Below are 17,545 nucleotides of genomic sequence, written 5' to 3'. Positions count from 1 at the left end.
CTAGCCCAGGCCCAGAAGCTGGCCCACAGTTTACTCCTTTTCTTCATTTCTGCTTTTTAGTGAGTGACCACTATTGTCTGTTAACAAAAGTGATTGAACCACGAAATAGCAGGCTGAGGCATGAAGACCCATTCATGTAGCCTTAAAAGATTTCAGGCAGTTGGCAAGTAAGAATTCTAAATAAAAATTGAAACTACCACCTGTATTTTTTCAGGCCGTTGATGCTCACTGCCATCAGCTGCATCCTCCCTATGGCACTGGTAAGTGTGGGAAGGGCTGGTGACAGTTTTGGTGGGCTGCTGGATTTCTTTTTTCTGGGGTAAAAAATCTATTTGCAAGCTATGTTGTTAATTTGCCCTGAGGGCTGGAGAGCTTGAACCAGCTAGAGGGGACTAAAAAGATAAAGAAGCAATTCATCATGTTCATGGATATCCTTGGGGAACTGTTGTCAGGAGCAGGGGCTACTTAGCATGTGCCTTGATCCATATATAAAATTAGTATGTTCTATGACACTATTTAGAATAATAGACATGTACTATCCATGTGCCCTAGGATGTCAAATAATAACTGTTAAATTTCCTGGAACTCTCAAAATGTTTTTTTCTGAAGATAGATGTTGGTTGTGTACTAGAAAGGGTCCTGAATGTCATATGTGCTTACCATTTCCTTCAGTAGCATGATTTATCTCTCTCTGGTATTTTAAGTTCTTTGTGGTCAGGGGAGTCAAATGTTTGTTGCAATGGCCAGTTTAAACTTCTGATAGAGACTTACTTGAATGTGGTTGTGGGGAAGGGATTTGGTAGAAATCAGAAAATAAATTTGTGGCTGTTATTTACTAACAAACTTCAGGTGGACTTGGGATTTGTGATTTGAAAAATATCACAATTCTGCTTACACTGAACAAAGTTGAAACAGCAAGTCGCAGAATTTTTAGTCTAAGTCCACAAGCAAATTGCTATTGGAGTTGCCTTATTTAAGATCCTGAAACCCTGCAGTCTTATCCTTGTAGCAAGTAGGTCAGAGGACACAGATTCATAAGTTTTATCTTAATAAGGTAGTCTCCGTTCTAAGCTGACAGTTTGATTTTGACAGTTTTCTAGTCTAACACCCTTAGGCTGTGGAAGAAAGTGCCTCCAGAACATCTTACAAAATGCTGAGATTGTAGATTTGTATACTGCTAACGATGTCAGGAACTGCTTGCTGGTTATAACCGTGACTAAAACATTCGTATTCACTTCATTACATCTCTGTGAGAAAATCTTACCATTATTGACCCACAGCCTGGATTTCCCCTGGTCTCCATCCTCCATTCCTCAGCCCTGCTTGTGAAGCATGCATATAATTGTGTGACACATTTACTGTGTTCTTCATTTAAATACCAGAAAGGAGAACTGGACTCTCAGGCAGCTGTCTATCCTTTAGGTTTCTAGGTCAGTGTAACAAAATGGTAACTACTGAACATGTTTTGAGGACCTGTGTCAGAGAGTATTTTCCAAAGATCATGAGCAAATACCTTCTGTCATCCTATATAGAGGATGTTTGCTCATGACCTTTGGAAAATACAAATGACCATAAACAAAGCCTTTTTTGACATACATGTAGCACATGTTTCCTGAAATAAAGATCTGGAAACCTCTGAGAGTATTGGCATTGTAAATGCAATGGCAAAACAAAGCCATGTTGGATTGAGGGCTATGGATAATGCAGAGCAATGTGTAGGGTAAATGACAACAGAGGAGAGAAAGCTCATTTGAAGCTGGAAAAAAAGTGTCTTACCTGTCATGGTGCAGATTTGAAGGACTCGGGGAAAGAGGGAAGAAGGGATGTGCTTGGTCTTTGTTCAGATGCGATCTTTGACTCTGTGAAAGCCTTCTTTGGACTACCCAGAAACTTAAGGGCACTCTTCGCTATTCAGTAAACTTTCTGCTTGCCCACACTTCTCTGTGTTGCTCATACACTTTCTTCCCTAGCTCCCAGTAAAATGAGAGTTCTTATCTTTGGGGCCTAGGTTCATGCTAAGGGGGAGGCACAAATGTGATTGCCTGAAGTTAGTCTAGGGAGTGAGAAGGCAGGCCTAAAAGCGATGCCTGTGGAAAAGTGATATTAAAGAAGCTGGCTGACTGGGAGCAGAACATCCAGTGGAATACTCAGAAGCCTTGGTCAGGGAGATCAAGAAAGCCAGAGAATGTTGTAGAGTTATCAGCATTTTAGGCCTATGTGGAAATGACTTTATACTAGGCATTATTATATTGTACTCTATAGTATATATAGTCAGTTAGCCTTAGTGACATCTGTTAAAACTGTGAAGTGGTATTTGTCATTTTGAGGATTATAATAAAAAGCCAAAGTGATCTACTTGATGGAGTAATATAAGGGTCAACCTTTTGTATATTACGACATTTGATTATGTGAGTGATAGCCATTGAATTAAATTTAGCAAACTTTCTGCCCTTTTATTATGAAAAATTTAAGATAAATAACTTTAAACAGTTGTACAGTGGGCATTCATATACATACTCTCTAGATTATACAGTTGCTAATCTGTTGCTCCATTTGCTTCATCATTTATCTGTCCATCAGTCAACATCATTTTTGAAACAACTCTGTTAAAGTATTTACATGCCATTAAACTTATCCACTTAAAAATGTACAATTATGGCCGGGCGCAGTGGCTCATGCCTGTAATTCCAGCACTTTGGGAGGCTGAGGCGGGTGGAACATGAGGTCAAGAGATTGAGACCATCCTGGCCAACGTAGTGAAACCCCGTCTCTACTAAAAATACAAAAAAAATTAGCTGGGTGTGGTGGCACGCGCCTGTAGTCCCAGTAACTCGGGAGGCTGAGGCAGGAGAATTGCTTGAACCCGAGAGGCGGAGGTTGCAGTGAGCCGAGGTCGTGCCACTGAACTCTAGCCTGGCGCCTGGTGACGGAGTGACACTCTGTCTCAAAAAAAAAAAAAAAAAGTGCCATTATTTGAGTTTTATTAAATGTATACAACTATGCAGTCATTACCACAGTTTCAGTTTTAGAACTTTTCATCACCTAAAAAATTCCTTTGTGTCCATTTGTAGTTGATCCCCATTCCCAAGCAACTACTGATCTTCTGTCTCAATAGTTTTGCCTTTTCTAGAAATTTCATACAATATGTAATCTTTTGTTGCCTGATTCTTTCTCTTAGCATAATGGTTGAGGTTCATCCATATTGTATCATACGTCAGTAGTGTGTTCTCTTTTGTTGTTGAATAATGATTTTTCATTGTATGGACGTGCCACATTTTGTTTACTCATTCATTTATAAGTTGGTGGACGTTGAGGTGTTTCTAATTTTTGGCAACTATGCAGTATGCTGCTGTGACCATTCATGTCCAGGGCTTAATATGGCCATGTGTTTTCATTTCTCTTGTATAGATATCTAGGAGTGGGATTGCTGGGTCATGTGGTAAGTGTACTGTTTTCCAAGGTGGTTCTACTACTTTATATTCCCACTAGCATTAGTTTCTCTGCTTCCTTGTTAACACTTAGTATTTTAGGTCTTCTGGATTATAATCATTCTAGTGAGTATGAAGTAGTATCTTGTGGTTTTAAGTTGCATTCCCTAATAGCTAGTGTCATTAATCATTAATGTAATTAATGATCTTTGTGCTTATTTGCTATTTGTACATTTATTTTTTGTGGTGAAATGTCTATTCAAATACTTTGTTTTTTAAAATTGCATTTTGTGTCTTACTGAGTTCTAAGAGAGCTTTGTATACTTTGAATGAAGGCTTTTATTCAGATGTATGATTCGCAGATACTTTCTCCCATCCTATCATCTGTCTCTTCCTTTTTCTTTTTTTTTTCTCTTTTTTACTTCATCTACTTCTGCTTCCTTCTTTTCCATTTTCTAAATGATGTCTTTTGAAGAGTAAAAGCTTAATTTTGATGAAGTCTAGTTTATATTCTTTTTTTTTCTTTTAAGGATTGCGCTTTTAGTGTCATATAAGAAATCTTTGCCTAAACCAAGGCCACAATTTTCTTCTGTGTTTTCTTATAGAAATTTTATAGTTTTAGTTATTACATTTAGATATGTGAACTCTTTTGAGTTAATTTTTGTGTGGTATAAAGTAATGGTCTATGTTCTGTGTTTTGTTTTGTATGAATAGTTATTTAATTGTTCCAGAACCATTTGTTGAAAATACTTTTTTTTTAACTGAATTTACATTGGCACCTTTGTTGAAAATTTACCATACATGTATGAATTTCCTTTTAGACTCTGTTTTGTTCTAATGATCTATATGTCTGTCCTTAAGACAGTATCTCCACTGTCTGTATATAGCTTTATAGTAAGTCTTGAAGTCATATGGTGTAAGTCGTTCAACTTGGCTTTTTTCTTTCAAGATTGCTTTGGATATTTTGGATCCTTTACATTTCTACAGATTTTGAGATCAACTATTAATTTTATTAAAAAGCCTGTGGATTTGATTGGGATTTTCATTTTGATTGGTTTTGATTGTCGTGTTCAAAATCTGTTTTTTGCCCAGTATGGTAGCTATGTGTGGCCATTGCTCATTTGAAATATAGTTTGAATTGAAATGTGCTGTAAGTGTAAAATACACAGTGCATTTAGAAGGAAACAAAGGATAAAAAAAGCCCGGTGCGGTGGCTCACACCTGTAATCCCAGCACTTTGGGAGGCCAAGGTGGGCGGATCACCTGAGGTTGGGAGTTCAAGACCACCCTGACCAACATGGAGAAACCCCATTTCTACTAAAAATTTAGCCAACGTGGTGGCGCATGCCTGTAATACCAGCAACTCGGGAGGTTGAGGCAGGAGAATCGCTTGAACCCAGGAGGTAGAGGTTGCAGTGAGACGAAATCATGCACTCCAGTCTAGGCAACAAGAGCAAAACTCTGTCTCAAAAAAAAAAAAAAAAAGGTTATCAATGTGCTTTTATGTGTTACATGTTGAAATAATTTCAGGTATATTGGGTTAAATACAATTATTAAAATTCACCTATTTAATTTTTTAATTTGCTGCTATATAGAAATACTTTTTTTTGGCCCTTTCTTTGAATTCTAACATTTAGTTTTTATGTGTGTTTTTTGTATGTATACAAAGAAAGATGACTTTGTATCATCTTTCTTCTTCTTTTTTAAATTTTTATTTTGAGATGGCGTCTTGCTTTGTCACCCAGGCTGGAGTGTAGTAGAGCTATCATGGTTCACTGCAACCTCAACCTCCTGGGTTCAAGTGATCCTTCTACCTTAGCCTCCCAGATTGATGGGACTACAGGTGCATGTCACTATACCGAGCTAATTGTACTTTTGTAGAGACAGAGTTTTGCCATGTTGCCTTGGCTGGTCATGAACTCCTGGGCTCAAGTGATTTGCCCTTGGCTTCCCAAACTGCTGGGATTACAAGCATAGCCACTGTACCAGGCCAACTTTTTATTTATTTATTTTTTTTGGTCAGGCTGGTCTTGAACTCCTGACCCTGTTATCTCCACGTCGGCCTCCCAAAGTGCTGTGACTACTGGTGTGAACCACCACACCCGGCCATTTTGCTTTTTTTTTTTTTTTTTTCTTAGATGGCATTTTGCTCCTGTTGCCCAGACTGCAGTACAATGACACAGTCTTGGCTCACTGTATCCTCTGCCTCCCGGATTCAAGCAGTTCTCCTTCCTCAGCCTCCCAAATAGCTGGGATTATAGGCATGCGCCACCACGCCTGGCTAATTCTGTATTTTTAGTAGAGATGGGGTTTTACCACGTTCATTAGGCTGGTCTCAAACTCCTGAAATCAGGTAATCCACCCACCTTGGCCTCTCAAATTGTTGGGATTACAAGAGTGAACCACTGTGCCTGGCCTATTAGTTTTTTAGTTAGTTTTTGTTGTTTTTCGACAGGGTCTCACTCTGTCCACAGGCTGGAGTACAGTGGTGTGGTTACAGCCGACTGCAACCTAGACCTCCCTGGCTCAAGCAATTCTGCCTCAGCCTCCCAAGCAACTGGGACTACAGTCACAGGCCACCACACCTGGCTAATTTTTTTTTTCCTTTTTTGAGATAGAGTCTCTCTCTGTCACCCAGCCTGGAGTGCAGTGGCAAGATCTGTGCAACTTCTGACCCCTGGGTTCAAGGGATTCTCCTGCCTCAGCCTCCTGAGTAGCTGGGATTACAAGTGCCTGCCACCATGCCCGACTGATTTCTATATTTCAGTAGAGACCAGGTTTCACCATGTCGGCCAGGCTGGTCTCGAACTCCTGACCTCATGTGATCTGCCTGCCTCAGCCTCCCAAAGTGCTGGGATTATAGGCATGAGGCACTGTGCCTGGCCAAATTTTTGTATATTTTTTAGAGATGGGGTTTCAGTATGTTGCCCTGGCTGGTCTTAAACTCCTAAGCTCAAGTGATCTGCCCACCACAGCATCCCAGAGTGCTGGAATTATAGGCTTGAGCAACTATGCCCAACCACATTTATTAGTTCTAGTAGTAATTTTTTTTTTTTTTTTTTGAGATGGAGTTTTGCTCTTGTTACCCAGGCTGGAGTGCAATGGCGCGATCTCGGCTCACCGCAACCTTCGCCTCCTGGGCTCAGGCAATTCTCCTGCCTCAGCCTCCTAAGTAGCTGGGATTACAGGCACGCGCCACCACGCCCAGCTAGTTTTTTGTATTTTTAGTAGAGACGGGGTTTCACCGTGTTGACCAGGATGGTGTTGACCAGGATGGTCTTGATCTCTCGACCTCGTGATCCACCCACCTTGGCCTCCCATCCACCCACCTCGGCCTCCCAAAGTGCTGGGATTACAGGCTTGAGCCACCGCGCCCGGCTTTTTTTTTTTTTTTTTTTTTTTTTTTTGAGACGGAGTTTCGCTCTTGTTGCCCAGGCTGGAGTGCAATGGCGCGATCTCGGCTCACTGCAACCTCCACCTCCTGGATTCAGGCAATTCTCCTGCCTCAGCCTCCTGAGTAGCTGGGATTACAGGCACACGCCACCATGCCCAGCTAATTTTTTGTATTTTTAGTAGAGACGGGGTTTCACTATGTTGACTAGGATGGTCTCGATATCTTGACCTCGTGATCCACCCGCCTCGGCCTCCCAAAGTGCTGGGATTACAGGCTTGAGCCACCGCGCCCGGCCTGGTCTCGATCTCTTGACCTCATGATCCACCCGCCTCAGCCTCCCAAAGTGCTGCGATTACACGCGTGAGCCATCACGCCTGACTCTAGTGGTATTTTTGTAGATTCCTTTTTTCATTGCCTTACTGCACTGGCTGGGGTCTCCAGTATATAATATCAAATGAGGCTGGGTTCAGTGGCTCACACCTGTAATCCCAGCACTTTGGGAGGCCGAAGTGAGTGGATTGTCTAAGGTCAGGAGTTCGAGACCAGCCTGACCAACATGGTGAAACCCTGTCTCTATTAAAAATAGAAAAATTAGCCTGGTATGGTGGTGGGCACCTGTAATCTCAGCTATTTGGGATGCTGAGGCAGGAGAATCGCTTAACCTGGGAGTTGGAGGTTGCAGTGAGCCGAGATTGTGCCATTGTACTCCAGTCTGGGGAATAAGAGTAAAACTCCATCTCAAAAATAAAGGCCAGCTGTGGTGGCTCACAGCTGTAATCCCAACACTGGGAGGCTGTGGCAGGCGGATCACAAAGTCAGGAGTTTGAGACTAGCCTGGCCAACATGATGAAACGCCATCTCTACTAAAAATACAAAAATTTGCTGGCTGTATTCGTGGGCACCTGTATTCGCAGCTACTTGGGAGGCTGAGGCAGGAGAATCACTTAAACCTGGGAGGCAGAGGTTGCAGTGAGCCGAGATTGTGCCACTGCACTCCAGCCTGAGCAACAGAGCAAGACTCCATCTAAAATAAAATAAAGCAGGTCGGGCGCGGTGGCTCAAGCCTGTAATCCCAGCACTTTGGGAGGCCGAGACGGGTGGATCACGAGGTCAAGAGATCGAGACCCTCCTGGTCAACATGGTGAAACCCTGTCTCTACTAAAAATACAAAAAAAAATTAGCTGGGCATGATGGTGCGTGCCTGTAATCCCAGCTACTCAGGAGGCTTGAGGCAGGAGAATTGCCTGAACCCAGGAAGCGGAAGTTGCGGTGAGCTGAGATCGCGCCATTGCACTCCAGCCTGGGTAACAAGAGCGAAACTCTGTCTCAAAAAAAAATAAAATAAAATAAAATACAGCAGTCAAATTAAATGGTGAGAATATACATCCTTGATATTTTCCTGTTGTTAGCATTGAATCTTTCATCATTGAGTATGATATTTTTCATAGATGCTCTGTCTTAGATTCAAGCAGTTCTCTTTTCTTCCTAATTTACTGTGGATTTTTGTTTTGAATGAGTGTAATTTTGTCAAATGGGTTTTCTGCATCTGTTGAAAGGGTCATTTGGGTTTTTTCCCCTTTATTTTGTTAATTTGGTGAATTACATTAAGGAGCTTTTCTATATTGCCAGATTTAATTTGCTGAAATTTTTGAATTAAGGATTTTTGTATCTATGTCTGTGGAATATTGGGGTTTTTAAATGTTTTATCATGGTTATGCTAACCTCATAAAATGAGTTTGGAAGAAATGTTTCTTCTCTAGTTTCTAAAAGTGTTTATGTAAAATTAGTGTTGATAGAATTCACTAGTAAAATCCTTGGGCCTGGAATTTTGTGGGAAGGATTTTGATCATCAATTCAATATCTTTACTAGATAAAGAACTGCTCCGTTTTTCTTTTTCATTTTGTGTCATTCTTGGTAAGTATTCCTCAAAGAACATGTTAATTTCATTTCAGATGTCAATTTTATTAGAATTAGATCGTTCATAACATTTTCTTACCCTCTCTTTTGTTTCCCTTTCAATATCTATAAGATTTATAGGGGGTGGTCCATCTTCTACCTCTGTTATAGGTAATTGTTTTCTCTTTTTTCCTAATTGTTCTAATATTTTATCAACTTTGTTGATATTTTTAAGGGATCCATTTTTAGACTTTGTTAATTTTTGCTGTTACTTGTTTTGGATTTTTTTTTTTCTCTAATTGCTACTATTTTTACTTCATTTTAACTTAGTCATCTTTTTCTAGCTTTCTTTTTTTAAATTGTAGTACACAGCAGTTGCTAAATTTTTCTAGCTTCTTAGTTTAGACCCTTATGTCACTGATTTTTGGACCCTTTTTAGTACAAACATTTACATTTTTAAATTTTCATGTAGGCATTATATTAGCTGCATTTCAGAAATTTAATTATGTAGTATTTCATTATGCAGTTAAAAACATTTTCTAATTTCTCTATTGATTTCTGCTTTGACACAAAGGTTCTATAGAAGTATGTTATTTAATTTCTAAATGTATGCTACAAAGAAGGGCATTATTGGCAGTTGACAGTTAAGAGAAACATATGGTGGTGCTGGAATCATTCAGTCTCTTGCTGTGGGGGGATTCGGTGGTGGGTCCTGATGACTGTCTCCTACTAAAGCATATAAAGTTTGTCCTGTCAATACTGGAGAGTAGTGATGGGTTTTAAACAAGGTAGGAGCTGATCCTGCCAAGATGTAAGGGATCTGCAAGAATTGTGTTTTTATTACTGTTGCATAAGGGTGTCAGGAAGCTCATCCTGAGGATTATGGAGTAGTAGGGATATACATTAAGATGCCTTGCCATGTGAGTGAGGCCCTTCTGATGGAAGTGCTGAGGAGAGGAAGAACTAGAGATTGGACAATGGAGTGGTGGTAATGGGAGAGGGTGTAAAGTGGTTAATGAAGAGTGAGACATGGAAGAAAAGGCCAACAGTCCTACCTTGGGAGGAGTGGAAATGTGGTGCCCCCCCGCGCCCACCACCAACTAGCAAGATGGGGATACAAGAGGAAGAGCACAGAGTATCTGAACAGGTGCTCCAAAAGAATCACAGAGATCAAGAGGGAGTAGTTAAGGCAGAGGGAATTGTTAAGGCAGAGGGAATTAAAGTGTCAGATTCTACCAGCAAGATAAGGTATGAGAAATGTTTGAATTTGGCAACAAGGGAATTTACGTTGCCTGGTATAGTATTTCTACTGTCAGCAATTTTTTTTTTTTTTTTTTTGAGACAGAGTCTCACTCTTGTTGCCCAGGCTGGAGTGCGGTGGTATAATCTTGGCACACTGCAACTTCTGCTTCTCAGGTTCAAGATACTCTTCTGTCTCAGCCTCCCAAGTAGCGGGGATTACAGATACCCACCGCTATGCCTGGCTAATTTTTGTATTTTTTATTTTTAATAGAGATGGGGTTTCCCATGTTGGCCAGGCCGGTCTCGAACTCCTTACCTCAGGTGATCTGCCCGCCTCAGCCTCTCAAAGTATTGGGATTACAGGTGTAAGCCACCATGCCCTACCAGCAATTCTGAATAGATTGAAATTCATTAATTGAAATCAACATCTTATCAAATTATGAGCCAAATTGAATCAAAAACAGGAATAAGCAGTTAATTTTTGTTTCTGATTTTGGCAGACCCCATAAGCTTTCAAAAGTATTATATTTAAATTATTAAACATGATTATTCATTTTCTTGAAACAGAGTCTCACTGTGTCACCCTGGCTGGAGTGCGGTGGTGTGATCATGGGTCACTGCAGTCTCCACCTCCTGGGCTCAAGCGATCCTCCTACCTTAGCCTCCTAAGTAGCTGGGACTATAGACACCTGCCACCACACCCAGCTAATTAAAAAAAAAATTTTTCTTTTTTTTTGCAGGTAAGGGATCTTACTATGTTACCCAGGCTGGTCTCAAACTCCTGGGCTCAAGCAATCCTCCCATGTTGGCATCCAAAGTGATGAGATTATAGGCTTGAACCACCACACCCAGCCTGTAACCATTCTTTACTCATGGTTTTGTGAATGTACAAAGTGACTGTCAAAGAGATTCCACCAGCTTAGGGTTTGCTATTTAAACAGTGGGGAGATTTCCACCGGGAATAGTGCAAATGAATTGGAGAATGGATTTGCTGAAAATAGTGACCCATTGAATGGTACTCTCTTTGGCTTGTTGAGGGGTGCCTGTTTAATGGCACCCTTTTTGGCCCCTGAAATAGAGGGAACAATAGATAACCTTTTTTAGCTCTATAATGAGAGACCCAGCTTACTGCAAATAATTATCTTGCGACTCCTTTTGGACAAGAAACTTTCTAGTTCCTAGTTTTTTTCCTCAGTTAATATTTCTTTTTTTTTTTTTTTTTTTTGAGACGGAGTTTTCGCTCTTGTTACCCAGGCTGGAGTGCAATGGTGTGATCTCGGCTCACTGCAACCTCCGCCTCCTGGGTTCAGGCAATTCTCCTGCCTCAGCCTCCTGAGTAGCTGGGATTACAGGCACGCGCCACCATGCCCAGCTAATTTTTTGTATTTTTAGTAGAGACGGGGTTTCACCATGTTGACCAGGATGGTCTTGATTTCTTGACCTCGTGATCCACCCGCCTCGGCCTCCCAAAGTGCTGGGATTACAGGCTTGAGCCACCGCGCCAGCATTCCTCAGTTAATATTTCTAAAAATAGAAAAAGCATTCATAGTGCCGGGCATGGTAGCCCATACTCATAATCCCAGCACTTGGGGAGGCCAAGACAGGCCAGTCCATCAGTTGAGGTCAGGATTTTGAGACCAACCGGCCAATGTGGTAAAATCTCATCTCTACTAAAAATACCAAAATTAGCTGGATATGGTGGTGGGTACCTATAATCCCAGCTACTCGGGAGGCTGAGGCAGGAGAATCACTTGAACCTCGAGAAGCAGAGGTTGTGGTGAGCCAAGGTCATGCCTCTGCACTCTAGCCTGGGCGACAGAATGAGACTCCATCTCAAAAAAAAACGTAAGAAAAAGCATTCATAAATAAATATGACCTTTAATCCTCTGATTACATGTTGATCTAATAGAACAAGTTTATTCTGAACACCACATTGGTCACATGTGTTCCAAGTCATTAGTCTTTTTTTTTCTTTTTCTTTTTTCTTTTTCTTCTTTTTTTTTTTTTTTTTGAGACGGAGTTTTCGCTCTTGTTACCCAGGCTGGAGTGCAATGGCACGATCTCGGCTCACTGCAACCTCCGTCTCCTGGGTTCAGGCAATTCTCCTGCCTCAGCCTCCTGAGTAGCTGGGATTACAGGCACATGCCACCATGCCCAGCTAATTTTTTGTATTTTTAGTAGATACGGGGTTTCACCATGTTGACCAGGATGGTCTCGATCTCTCGACCTCGTGATCCACCCGCCTTGGCCTCCCAAAGTGCTGGGATTACAGGCTTGAGCCACCGCGCCCTGCTCTTTTTTTTTTTTTTTTTTTTTGAGACGGAGTTTCGCTCTTGTCACCCAGGCTGGAGTGCAATGGCGCGATCTCGGCTCACCGCAACCTCCTCCTCCTGGGTTCAGGCAATTCTTCTGCCTCAGCCTCCTGAGTAGCTGGGATTACAGGCACGCGCCACCACGCCCAGCTAATGTTTTGTATTTTTAGTAGAGACGGGGTTTCACCATGTTGACCAGGATGATCTCGATCTCTCGACCTCGTGATCCACCCGCCTCGGCCTCCCAAAGTGCTGGGATTACAGGCTTGAGCCACCGTGCCCGGCCCTTTTTTTTTTTTTTTTAAAGGCTAGTCAAGTGAAGCAGTGGTGGGAGTGGAGAAGGAACAAAGAAATCTGTAACTGGTTGTGATCAATTAGTTGTAAACACCACTGCACTTGGACCAGCCTCTTTTTAAAAAAAAAAAAAAAAAAAAGTCTCACTCTGTTGCCCAGGCTGGAGTACAGTGGTGTGATCTTGGCTCACTGCAGCCTTCACCTCCCAGGTTCAAGCAATTCTCCTGCCTCAGCCTCCCAAGTAGCTGGAACTACAGGCGTGCCACCATGCCCAGCTAATTTTTGTATTTTTAGTAGAGACAGGGTTTCACCATGTTGGCCAGGATGGTCTCGAACTCCTGACCTTGTGATCCATCCGCCTCAGCCTCCCAAAGTGCTGGGATTACAGTCATGTGCCACTGCAGCTGGCCAGTCAGTCTTTTTTGGCTTACATTGGTTGTTTACCACCCTGGTTCAATTTTTTTTTTTGGAAAAGATTTGGCCTTTATTAGTTGTCTTGATAATCATACTTAATCCTAACTACCAACAGGTTGTTAACACCTTGATTAAAACAGTCCAGCAAGAGCTCCTCTTGATTCTACTGAAAGGTTTTCTCTCCACAATTGAACAAATTCTAAAGAGTAACAGGGGGACAAGGGGTGGAAAGAGTCAGTTGTGAAAGTGTTGACTGTGATAGGTTCTAAATGGATTGTTGGGCTCTTTTGAGCATTAAAGACTAATGATGTGAATATTAGTTCGTCCCTTAGAAAGCTCAGCTGTTTGCACTCAGATTTTTACCATTAATCTGGCTTAATATTGTTTAGAAGATTTGTCTTGGCCTTCCTGCCAGGAGGCCAAGATGGCTCAAGATAACTACTCTCTGGAAAACTGCTGGGGAGTTGAGGTGGGGTTCAGTTAGTTCTCCCTTGTGACCCAAATCAGGGAAAAGGTGGCGTCCCTGCTGTGGCTACTTTTTAGAATATATTCTAGAGCATCGTTTTCTCATTGTTTTTCTCCATCCCTATGCTGCTTTTGCTCAGAGGGTTCTGAGGAATCTGGCTTTCCTATAGATCCTTCCTGGTGTTCATTACTAGATGAGGTGCAGTGACACTGCATTTTCCCTTAGTGGTCTCAGAATTTCATCAGATTTGTAGTAGATTTTTGAGGGAGCCTCCAATCTTCTATGTACTATCCACCCTAAATGGATAATTCTCTCCCTTACTTTTTTTTTTTTTTTTTTTTTTTTTTTGAGACGGAGTTTTTTGCTCTTGTTACCCAGGCTGGAGTGCAATGGCGCGATCTCGGCTCACCGCAACCTCCGCCTCCTGGGCTCAGGCAATTCTCCTGCCTCAGCCTCCTGAGTAGCTGGGATTACAGGCACGCGCCACCATGCCCAGCTAATTTTTTGTATTTTTAGTAGAGACGGGGTTTCACCATGTTGACCAGGTTGGTCTCGATCTCTCGACCTTGTGATCCACCCGCCTCGGCCTCCCAGAGTGCTGGGATTACAGGCTTGAGCCACCGCGCCCGGCTTTTTTTTTTTTTTTTTTTAAAGAGGCAGGGTTGGCCAGGTGCAGTGGCTCACGCCTGTAATCCCAACACTTTGAGAGGCTGAGGCGGGTGGATCACAAGCTCAGGAGTTCGAGACCAGCCTGAACAACATTCTCTACTAAAAATACAAAAAATTAGCTAGGCGTGGTAGTGCATGCCTGTAATCCCAGCTATTCAGGAGGCTGAGGCGGGAGAATCGCTTGAACCCAGGAGGCAGAGGTTGCGGTGAGCTGAGATCACACCATTGCACTCCAGCCTGAGCAACAAAAGCAGAACTCTGTCTCAGAAAATTTTAAAAATTAAAAGAAAAAAAGACAGGGTTTTGCTGTGTTGCCACGCTGGTTGTGGTCTCAAACTCCTGGGCTAAGCGATTCTCCCACCTCAGTCTCCTCAGTAGCTGGGACCATAGGCATGAACCACTGTGCCTGGCAGTCACCACTGTCTTGATGTGGGGATCACAGGAGTGTCTCTTACAGAAGGCTGCTGGGAGATGCATACAGCTGACACTGATGTTGGCCAACTGTCCTCTGTGTGTGTGTGTGTGTATATATATATATATATGTATACACTTAGGGTGTATTTGTACATATATATGTATGTGTGTGCGTGTGTGTGTGTGTGTGTGTGTATATATATATATATATATATTTTTTTTTTTTTTGAGATGGAGTCTTGCTCTATTGCCCAGGCTGGAGTACAGTGGCATGATCTTGGCTCAGTGTAACCTCTGCCTCCCTGGTTCAAGTGATTCTCTTGCCTCAGCCTCCTGATTTCCTGAGTAGCTGGTATTATAGGCACCCGCCACCATGTTTGGCTACTTTTTGTATTTTTATTAGAGACGGGATTTTACCATGTTGGCCAGAACTTGGGTGGTCTCAAACTCCTGACCTCAAGTGATCTGCCCGCCTCGGCCTCCCAAAGTGCTGGGGTTATAGGTGCAAGCCACCATGCCTGGCCTATCCTATATATATTGATGTACTCTTGATTGTTGGCATTAAAAGAACAGATTTACACCTCTCCACTATCTTTTTTTTTTTTTTTGAGACGGAGTTTCGCTCTTGTTACCCAGGCTGGAGTGCAATGGCACGATCTCGGCTCACTGCAACCTCCGTCTCCTGGGTTCAGGCAATTCTCCTGCCTTAACCTCCTGAGTAGCTGGGATTACAGGCACACACTACCATGCCCAGCTAATTTTTTGTATTTTTAGTAGAGACGAGGTTTCACCATGTTGACCAGGATGGTCTCGATCTGTTGACCTTGTGATCCACCCACCTCGGCCTCCCAAAGTGCTGGGATTACAGGCATGAGCCACCGTGCCCGGCCAGCTTTCTTGACCTTACTAATGAAACAGCAAAATTTTATTTTAAATCCACAGGTTAAAGACATATCATTTAATAATCAGCATTGGTTGATTGGCTACCCTGTGTCCAGTCCATTTCTGGGCTTTGTGGATCTGTGAGTCAGCCTGACCCCTGTTCTCAGCTTAAAGAGCCCACTCAAGCCATCTGTAGTGAAAAGAGGAGGCAGCTGTTGGGCATGGTCAGAATTCTTCTGAGTTTCCTGGATGGCTTAGTATCTTTGCTAGGACTTGGTGGTTATGCATAATGAGATAGAGAAGTCAGAACAGAAAGTATGGCATAAGGCTGATTGGGCCCTACTGGGTATGAGAAGAAGGAAAAGGTGCCAGCGAGGTGGTCATCTAAAACATTATCACTTCATGTTTTTTAAAACTATTCGTGAGGTAAACTGGCCTAGGTTGGAAATAGCAGGTCAAAACTCTGCTGCAGGAGGATTACTTGAGACCAGGAGTTTGAGAGACCCTGTCTCTGCAACAACAACAATAAAAAAAAAAAAATTTAGCTGAGAGTGGTGGTGTGGGCTTGTAGTCTTAGCATCTTGGGAGGCTGAGGTGGGAGTATTGTTTGAACCCAGGATTTCTTGGATACAGTAAGCTGCACTCTGCTGCACTCCAAGCTGGGCAACAAAACAAGACCCCGTCTCTAAAAAACAAAACAAAAAACTCCAATGCTGATCAGTAGTAGGATTGTGTCTGTGAACAGCCCTGCATTGCAACCTGGGCAACATAGTGTGACCTCATCTCTGTTTAAAAAAATAGATAAGGCCAGGCTATCTATGGGCTCACGCCTATAATCCCAGCACTTTGGAAGGCTGAGGTGGGTGTACCATGAGGTCAAGAGTTCAAGATTAGCCTAGCCAAGATGGTGAAACCCTGTCTCTACTAAAAATACAAAAATTAGCCAGGTATGGTGGCAGGTATCTGTAATCCCAGCTACTCAGGAGGCTGAAGCAGAGAATTGCTTGAAGCTGGGAGGCAGAGGTTGCAGTGAGTCAAGATAGCGCCACTGCACTCCTGCCTGGGTGACAGAGTGAGACTCCATCTCAAAAAAAAGATAAGGCCGAGCTCAGTGGCTCACACCCAGCACTTTGGGAGATCGAGGCAGGCAGATCACTTGAGCTTAGGAGTTCAAGACCGGACAGGGAAACACGGAGAAACCATTTCTCTACAAAATGTAAAAAAATTAGCTGTACATGGTGGCTTGCACCTGTAGTTCCAGCTACTCAGGAGGCTGAGGTAAGAGTATCGCTCGATCCCAGGAAGTAGAGTTTGCAGTAAGCTGAGATTACGCCACTGCACTCTGCCTGGGCAACAGTGAAACCCCATCTCAAAATAATAATTCTTTTAAAAAGCTATTTATATCCAAAGGCTATATTCAACAGATGTCTTGTCTCTCTTTTAATTTTGTAATAGTGGTCTGTTGGGGACGAATAGCTTTGTTAAGGACACAGAAGAAATATCAGCCATAATTTGGGAAACCTAGGCCTAAAGTCTGCATAGTCCTCTGCAGGAAAATACTGTGGCAACATGCACGGGTCAGAGGCCGCTTACTTTGTATGGAAGGAAAATAGGGACCCCCATCCTGAGTGAAGTAAGCTGTCTTGAGTCCTTGATTTTCTCCAGATGTACTTGGACTGTAGGACAGGAAGGCACTCACTGATTCCATAGCCTCTGCTACTCATGTGCTGGGATGTGCCCTTGTTTAGTAGGTGTGTACTTGTCTCCTTTCAGGAGTGATTTGAACGCTAGAAAGAGGGATCATGTGGTGTTCACTGTGTGTCTTCCCTCCCCTGCAGTTCTTATCTGTGGACCAGGTACATACTACCTTACAGGTCTATGGTAGCTCTTATTTAAGTACTCAGTCCAGTGAGCAGAAAACCAATATTCTGTGTTTTCCTGGCACCCTAACCTTAAATACTAGTTTCTCCTTGCTTTAGCAGTACCCTCATGGTGTGTAGTGCTCTCTCTTGGAAGCCTAATTAAGGCCTCCAAACACATCCCAGTCTTCTATGGTCTCACCCAAGTCTTGACACTTAGGGTGTTTTGTAACTGGCTTACTTCCCAGTTATGACTATAACACATAGATGCTTA

The 17,545-nt window shown here is 42.6% G+C and overlaps 1 protein-coding gene across 4 annotated transcripts in view; it reads left to right on the top strand.

Annotated features, from left to right (window-relative positions):
* The window catches only part of ARIH2 (ariadne RBR E3 ubiquitin protein ligase 2), a 75,320-nt gene that overhangs the window by 29,205 nt on the left and 28,570 nt on the right, over nucleotides 1-17,545 (top strand). The window contains exon 4 of one of the 4 annotated variants that reach the window (XM_039477707.2): nucleotides 215-260. The exons of the other annotated variants lie outside the window; for them this stretch is intronic. Within the exon in view, the coding sequence (XP_039333641.1) occupies nucleotides 222-260 (39 nt within the window). The 5' untranslated portion in view covers nucleotides 215-221. The remainder of the gene's footprint in view (nucleotides 1-214; nucleotides 261-17,545) is intronic. 4 annotated transcript variants of the gene reach the window in all.

Source organism: Saimiri boliviensis, chromosome 8, assembly GCF_048565385.1.
Source record: "Saimiri boliviensis isolate mSaiBol1 chromosome 8, mSaiBol1.pri, whole genome shotgun sequence".
Classification (NCBI taxonomy): Eukaryota; Metazoa; Chordata; class Mammalia; order Primates; family Cebidae; genus Saimiri; species Saimiri boliviensis.
Note: the sequence above shows the minus strand (reverse complement) of the source record. Positions and strands in the feature narration are given on the sequence as shown.